Source organism: Verticillium dahliae, genomic scaffold (assembly GCF_000150675.1).
Source record: "Verticillium dahliae VdLs.17 supercont1.7 genomic scaffold, whole genome shotgun sequence".
NCBI classification, from domain to species: domain Eukaryota; kingdom Fungi; phylum Ascomycota; class Sordariomycetes; order Glomerellales; family Plectosphaerellaceae; genus Verticillium; species Verticillium dahliae.
In genome coordinates, this window is record NW_009276917.1 from 1,292,693 (window position 1) to 1,300,260 (window position 7,568).

Below are 7,568 nucleotides of genomic sequence, written 5' to 3' on the forward strand. Positions count from 1 at the left end.
TTCTTCTTACTTCTCACTCCTCTCTCGCTTTCCCTTTCCCTCTCTCTCTCTCTCTCTCTCCTCTCCCACAACTCGCCTCGGCCGCAAAATATAGATCGAGCTCGTCCCATCACCGGCCGACGACAAAAAGATCATCCGCGCTGCCCAACCTCCAGACTCGACCTGCAGCCCCTTCCCCTCTCTCGACAACCTAGCAACATCGTCACCCCTGCCAGCTCCCGCGGCACTGGCTCGACCCCGCCTGCCCGCCCCTCGCACCTCACACCTCGCACCTCGCACAGCAGCCCGCGCTCGAACCACCCCTCTCGGCCAGCGACATCGATCGACCTCAACAACCCACCAGAAATCCCGACGCGCGCGCAACCATGGCGGAAAAGCCTGCGGTCCTCATCATCGGAGGCCTTGGCTACATCGGCCGCTTCCTCGCCCTACATATTCACCAGAACAATCTCGCTTCCGAGGTCCGCATCGTCGATAAGGTTCTGCCCCAGCTGGCCTGGTTGGCACCCGAGTTTCAAGAAGCATGCGCCGGTGACAAGTTTATGCAGGCCGATGCCAGCCGAGAGCGTGAGTCCTTTCTTCTGCCCATGATTATTGTTGCTCTGTTTCATCATGCGTGATCCGGCCCCAAAATCGACTCTGACCACAAGTGCAGAGTCCCTGGCTCGTATATTTGATCGCCCCGGTGGCAAGGAGTGGGACTACGTCTTCAACTGCGGCGGCGAGACTCGCTACTCCCAGGAGGACGAGGTCTACAAGCTCCGCTCCCTCGGCTTGTCTCTCGCTGTCGGCAAGGAGGCTGCCCGCCGCAAAATCAAGGTCTTTGTCGAGTTGAGCACCGGCATGGTGTACAAGCCCGACTCGGCTCCCAGCAAGGAGGGCGACAAGCTCAAGCCCTGGAGCAAGATTGCTGTTTACAAGCTGCAGGCGGAGGAGGAGCTTTCCAAGATGGAGGGGTAAGCTGCATCCGTTCCGTTCTTTCCGTACATGACGCTAACTAGGTGGCCAGGCTCAACCTCGTCATTGCGCGCCTCGCCCATGTCTACGGCCCGTATGCCTCGCAGTGGGTCGCGACCGCGCTGTGTATGGCGCGTGTCTACCAGTCCCTCGGCGAGGAGATGAAGTGGCTCTGGACCAAGGACCTGCGCACCAACACGGCACACATCAAGGATGTGACGCGCGCGCTGTGGGCCATGGCCACGTGGTACGAGTCCTCTGGTGGCCGGGCCGCGTGGGATGCAAAAGCGCACGGCAACCCCGTGCCGACGTTCAACGTTGTCGATAAGGGCGTGACGACGCAGGGCACCATGTCTAAGATTGTCGGCGAGGTGTTTGATATCGGTACCGGCTTTCAGGGGCAACTCATCAGCACCTTTGCGCGGCTGAGCATCGACAGCGTTGTCGACGACGTGAACGACGAGTTGTTGGGCCCGTGGGCTGAGCTGCTGGAGAAGGCGGGCATCGCGCGGCCGGGTCCGCTCACACCATTTTTGGAGAAGGAGCTGCTGAAGGATACCGACCTGAGTATGGACGGCGCGCGATTGGAGCAGATCGTCGGGTTCTCATATGAGCGGCCCAAGATGACGAGGGAAGATGTCGTCGAGGTGATTGACAGCTACAAGAAGATGAAGTGGTGGCCATGAAGGCGAGGAGGAGCGAGGACCACGAAGACGCGACACGCTTGTACGATTTTATGGAGACGACCGTCGAGGCATCGAAAGAACGAAGAGAAGCTGAGAGACGAGAGGCGGGAGGCAAAAAAGACGAGAGACGAAAGAAAGCGATGCAGGGCCAGAAGGAGGGGGCTTGCCTGCGCATCTTGTACCATAGGATATCCGGTTGGCTTTTTCTGTTTTGCTTTCACACTCGGCCCGGCCCAGGCCCCGGCATTGTACACAGCGCGTAATACTAGCATATATACATACACTCTTGGTCGGCTCGACGCGACATGCCGTTTGTTCCGCTGACAACAAGTTGGAGTTGCAGACCATCACTGGACAGTATGACAAACAAACGGAGGGTAGAGCAAGCCACTGGGTCGAATGGGGTCGCAGGGATGTCCTTGCGGCCATGACGTCCGTGTGTCTTCACATGTGATCCGGGGCCTAAGCAGCGGTGCTTGCGTGCGGGTATTCGTGTGTCAGGGACGCAGAAGCCATGAGTCGGCAGGGCAAACCATGACTGTGAGCAACTACCAAAGGGACCAAACAAGGCATGGAGGTCGTTGGTTTTGGGTTGCGGCGTGGACGCTGTTGGACCACTGAGGGTGTCGGTTACAGTCGCATGACCCCGCTCCGGCCATAATTTGGAGGGGGTGGTCGGTTGGAGGGGCATCATTTGATGAAGGGTGGTGGTGGTAGCATTCTTGGAAAGGCGTGACTGATGGGGTTCTAGAGGCATGGCGAGCACGGGATGGTCGAGTGCCTCGGCTGGTGTGATATTGCTGCGGTGGTGGTGGCCAGGGGTCGGCATGTTAGTTGTTCGTGTTGGTGTTGTTCCTGAGAGCTGGCGACACTGGCATTGGGACGGGAGGTGTTGCTCGACATGGAGGATAGCCGGCGGAAGGTCGTAGGGTATAAATCTGGCTCAAAAAGTGTGGTTTGTGCGAGAAAGGGCATATGGTGAGGGTCTCGTTGGGATATTTGCCTTGTGTCGAGCGTTTGGCAGCAGCAACTCAACGTATTCAAGCCGGCCGTTGCTGTTTCCTCTACTTCGCCTGAAGGCGCTGGCATCAGTGGCAGGTGTTGGTGGTTGTTCCCCGCAAATTGGAACGGGCAAGGTGCCTGATTCGGCAGGGGCGCAGGGGCAGTGATCATTAGGGGCCTTGGGGCGTGCCAGGCGGAGGGAAGGTGGGATGCGGCACAACGCTACCTTGTTCCTTCTCACGCCTCAGACCTCAGATAGTGGGAGGGCAGGTACAATGGCGGGGCTGCGCGAAGGCCAAGCCAAGAAGCGCCCAGGATGATCTCATGGGGTTACGTGCGCGTGCGCCGCACCTAGTGTCACAGTCCCGGGCGCAATTGTCCCTTCCCTCCGATCCTCCGAAGCTTCGACGCACCTACTCACTTCAGGCAAGAACCTCGGCCGGTGAACCAACTTCTTCTTGTGACAGTCGACCCTCCTGAAAGCGTAACAGAGCGAGTCGAGTGCGGAACCCAAGTACTTAACACTGACACAACGTCTCGCCTATACACACCGCCCTCTCCTCTCCCTCCGTTTATTTCTCTCCCTAAGGTGCTTGATCACATCACCCCAGCACCGTCTCTACAAGGCCTCCTTTCTCTCAACTCATCAATTATCCCGTAATCACCCCAGGCTACCCATCATCATGGCTGCTCCCGCCAACATCACCATCAAGAACCTCTCGGGCAAGTGGCAGATGGTAAGTCATGTTTGGCATTGTGCCCCGCGCAACGCCGCACGAAAAAAAGTACCCCGCCTTTCCCAGAGCCCCCACGTCGTTGACATGCTTCCAGAACAAAACCCTCTCCGACTCGCCCGAGCCCGCCCTCGCTCTCCAGGGTATCGGCTGGATGGTCCGCAAGGCCGTTGGCCTGGCGACTCTCACCCTCCACGTCAAGCAGTACGAGGGAGCACCCAAGCCCCCGTCCACCGCCACGGACCCTGTCACCCACATCGACATTGACCAGACCGCCACGGGCGGCGTCAAGGGCACCACGGAGAACCGCTGCCTCGACCTCGAGTTCCGCGAGCATGCGGACTGGCTCTTTGGCAGCTGCCGCGGCCAGAGCGACTGGCGGTCCCCTGCCGAGATTGAGGACGAGTTCCTGAAGAAGGGCTGGCTCGAGGGCGACGCCGAGAGCACCGGCCCCCAAGGCAAGAGCCACGTCTACAGCCATGTCGAAAACGTCGACAACGGCTGGACGGCCACCCAGATCTGGGGCTTCCAGGAGATCGATGGGCAGAGGCGCTATGCCCGCAACATTGTCGTTGCCAAGGACGACAAGAAGGTTGAGTTCCGTCTCGTCTACGACTACCTCGGTGAGAACGACGCGGCTTAGATGAAGAGAGAAGGGGCGTCGGGCGCGACGTGGGGTTGACATTGGTCCCCCCACGAGTACCTAGTTTCCTAGCATAATGAATCTCATGATATCCCCACGAGTGGCCACTTGAAGAGCCGTTCGACAGACAGAAATGAAGAAATTGACCGTTTCATTCATGAGCAGTGGCATTGTTGAATGATGCCTGTCTGCCGTCCAGAGTTGCCGACGCCGTTGATGCAGCCCGCTGTTTCCTTAGAATTCCCGTTTCCCTGTGGCCGTTGCTCGTCCTTTCCTGCATTACAACCTGTTCTCACCAATGTGTCGCTACCTGTCTTCCTCCTTACTCCCCTTCTCCGCCATATCCTGCTCGTTCCCCCTCAGGCCGGCCTCCGCTTGACAAACTCCTCGAGATCCCCCACAGTCGCCACGCCGAGCACGAACCGCCTCTTCTCGTCCGTGACGACGGCGAACGTGTTCCGCTCGCCCTGGCCGACGCCGTTGCCGCCGCCGGCCTCGAAAAAGGCCTCGAGCTCCTCGAGCGGCGTCTGCATGGTGATGACCTTGTACGTGCGGCCCTTACGCTGGAAGCGCACCATGGCCTTAGCAAGCTCGTCGTCGGGCCCCACCTTGCCGGCGTCGAGGAGGGCCTGCAGGTGCGGGATGGCGAGGTAGCCGAGGAGGGCGCGCGTGTGCCGGTCCGTGATGGTGAGGTGCGTGTAGTCGCGCTCAAAGGCCGAGAGGAGCGCCAGCGAGATGGGGTCCGAGGGGTGCAGGGAGAGGGCGGCGGGGGGGTCGAGGTCTTGGACGGTGGCCTGTCCGTGGCCGTGTCTGTGTTAGCCTGCTGGATCTGGGGGACGGGCAGATGGGACGAGACGAGGGGTACGTACGCCGCGGTATCGTGAGGACCACTTGGAGACAAAGGGCTGGGAGGTCGCGGAGGCGGCGGGGTTGGGGCCCGTGGGGACGGTGGAAGTGGCGGCGGCGGCCATGGTCGGTGTCCCGGTCGTTTCGCTGCTATGAGGGGCCTGTGGTGCAGAGGCGAGTCGGCCGCGGTCGCTCGGTTCGCGCAAGGTCGTGTGCTCGGAGGAGGGCGGGAGTCTGAAGGAAGGCGGGAGTCTGAAGGAAGGCGGGAGTTTGGAGGAGGGCGGGAGTCTGGAGGGGGACGTCGAGGATGGAAAGTTGAGGGTTGGATAGCCATGGCAGGTTGGTTCGAGACGGCAGTTTGGCGCCAATTTTCTATGGCCAGCGCAAGTGGGGTTGCTTCTTAGTGTGGGGGTTCCTCATCGCCGTCCCGTCACTTTGCACTCATCCGGGTTAGTGGTCTTGCTGGTGTGATGTTTTGGTCAATTGCTGTTCTAGCGCTTGCATATGAGTATTGAGGCTCTTTAATTTAGTCATGGCTGATTATTCTTAAGGCTCTTCAGAGTTGTGCTTCGTCGAGGCTGTTCGCTAACGTGGTGCTTATTGCTGTCTCTTGGCTCGTGAATGTCGTCGTCTGCCACAAGCCATGGACGAATTACGGCAGTCTTCCACAGACCGAATGGAGGATGACATACTCGAGAGTGCTTCCGCAATTAATGGACAAATGTTTTCATATGTAAAATCTGTGTTCTTGGGCAGGTGTATCCTGATGAACCAACCCCACTGCGAGTTGCTTCGCCTGTCAAGCCAAGTGATTTCGTTTGCTCAGGATGGTGTCTCTTCCAAACAGAACGCTTCCATGGACTGAAACATCTCCAAAGTCGATGATTTCTGTGTTCAAATATCCATACAATCTTTGGAGAAGATCAAGTCGTTTGGAGTGTCAACTGGTCTTGCCGGCCTGCCTGCTTTGCTCCCCCATTTGTGATGGTACTGATGTGTGTCGCGGGACAAAATGAAGTCGGACCTGAAGCAGCCCATCCGAGTAAGAAATTATGATTAAAGAAGGTTACAACCAAGTCAGTCCTATATCCAATCACTTATGCATCTCGATTGTTCGACATCGGAGGCTTGTTATGTCCTTGGGCTGGCATTACTTGTTCTCACAAGCGCCAAATGTACTGAGAGCCGTCCTTATCTTGCTAGGACTTCGTATTTTTGAGTGTTTCTCAACGACATTCAAACTCACATAGCCAAATGCTCAGTGTTCTCGTCAGCTTGGCTATATTCCCGAGGACTGCCAGTCAACCGCCGCAAGATGTTCTTTCGATCTCGACAGCGTCCCCATCACTGGCGGCTGCAGGGTGACGATGTGTGACAGTGTTTAGAAAAGTAGTACGGAGGCATCTCGTCATTCTTCGCTCAAGAATTTCTTAATTCGAAGCTAAAACTCGAATCGGCGAGGTTGGCCAACGCTCAGGAGCGTCACTTTAGGGAATAGATTTTCACGACGACGGTTACAATGTTCGATACGTTTTCAAGATTGTAGCAAGGACCTTACAAAGAGATACTCTATAAAATTGACGTTTAGGGGGTGTGGCTAGCAACATCATCTCGGTGTATACCATATTCTTCTCTCCTTCAAGCTGCCGTAAAAGGAGTTTTGACAACAGGTGAGACCGGCAAGCCTGTGGCTGTGATTGTGAACTAGACACATGGCATTAATCCTTGATGACAACCAGATGAATGCTCCTGCCCCCGGGCAAAACCCAACATGTTCCTGCTCCCGGCGCACGGTATACTGCTTCCACGCTAAGCTTGCCGAACGGAGCCGGCTCCGGTCATGGTGGGTCGCCGGGCATGACAGACTGATGATTGCCCGCTGCCGGTCATCTCCCGTATAGCCAAAGAAACGAAGAACCATCATTGACGAGACCGTGTAAGAAAATTGCCGGCCAAAGAGTACATTGCCATTGGCTTCACATAAAAGCAGCTTAACCGCGTGACACCGCAGACGTGCATGACACGCCAAGAGCTCATGGCCTTCTCATCGGAGCCTTCACGAGATTCATACGGAACACAGGTGGACAGGAAATCAAGGGCATCCCTGGAGAAACCTCCATACGCAGGTGACCACATACAATCCCCGATGAATAGCTCACGCTAAGGTTATACGGCACCTAAGATACAGGCCCCTGCCGCGAACACGGCGCAGCTGGAATCCTTCGGTGAACCCCCGCCGACCTTTTCCGACCCAACCAATGGCCCTGCACCGTCGTCTCTGTGTGACACGCATCCCACGACCTATCAAGGCGCCCCGAGCTCCAGCCTTGTGATGTCACTCTGAGAGCTCTCCCCTCACAGACCTCCTCACAGAGGGAAGGAACGAAGCGAGCGTCGTACCTGCCCGACCTGACCTCACACGCTTGACTCCCCATGCCATTTCCTATCGCAAGCTGCTCCCTCAGCCTCGAGACGCCTTCATCCTGATACGCACGTGCAAGAGCCTCAAACCTGCGCCCAACGACAACCCTCCCCATCCGAACGCTTCCGAATTGGGGACCCTCGCCCAATTGACCTGTCACCTGTTACTATAGCATTCCTGCGACGCGGACTTAAGGCAAGAGTCACCTCCTCCCGAAATCACGCACACGGACCTACCGGAGACTCGTGTCCGCTGCTCGTTCATCTGTCGCAGCTATC

The 7,568-nt window shown here is 57.4% G+C and overlaps 4 protein-coding genes across 4 annotated transcripts; 2 read left to right on the forward strand and 2 right to left on the reverse strand.

Moving 5' to 3' along the window:
• Positions 1-365: 365 nt before the first annotated feature.
• Positions 366-1,643, forward strand: VDAG_04500 (NAD dependent epimerase/dehydratase family protein; the record flags this gene model as incomplete). The annotated part of the gene is made up of 3 exons (XM_009650947.1): positions 366-567; positions 656-956; positions 1,010-1,643. 3 exons carry the CDS (start codon positions 366-368, stop codon positions 1,641-1,643), a joined length of 1,137 nt encoding a protein of 378 aa, XP_009649242.1.
• A 1,685-nt stretch (positions 1,644-3,328) lies between these two features.
• Positions 3,329-4,022, forward strand: VDAG_04501 (uncharacterized protein; the record flags this gene model as incomplete). The annotated part of the gene is made up of 2 exons (XM_009650948.1): positions 3,329-3,382; positions 3,477-4,022. The coding sequence occupies 2 exons, from the start codon at positions 3,329-3,331 to the stop codon at positions 4,020-4,022; spliced, it is 600 nt and encodes a 199-aa protein (XP_009649243.1).
• A 359-nt stretch (positions 4,023-4,381) lies between these two features.
• Positions 4,382-4,993, reverse strand: VDAG_04502 (uncharacterized protein; the record flags this gene model as incomplete). Its single annotated transcript, XM_009650949.1, has 2 exons — positions 4,382-4,816; positions 4,892-4,993. The coding sequence occupies 2 exons, from the start codon at positions 4,991-4,993 to the stop codon at positions 4,382-4,384; spliced, it is 537 nt and encodes a 178-aa protein (XP_009649244.1).
• A 1,396-nt stretch (positions 4,994-6,389) lies between these two features.
• VDAG_04503 (uncharacterized protein) lies at positions 6,390-6,950 on the reverse strand. Its single transcript, XM_009650950.1, has one exon. The coding sequence runs from the start codon at positions 6,790-6,792 to the stop codon at positions 6,475-6,477; it is 318 nt and encodes a 105-aa protein (XP_009649245.1). The 5' UTR covers positions 6,793-6,950; the 3' UTR covers positions 6,390-6,474.
• Between the last annotated feature and the right edge of the window lie 618 nt (positions 6,951-7,568).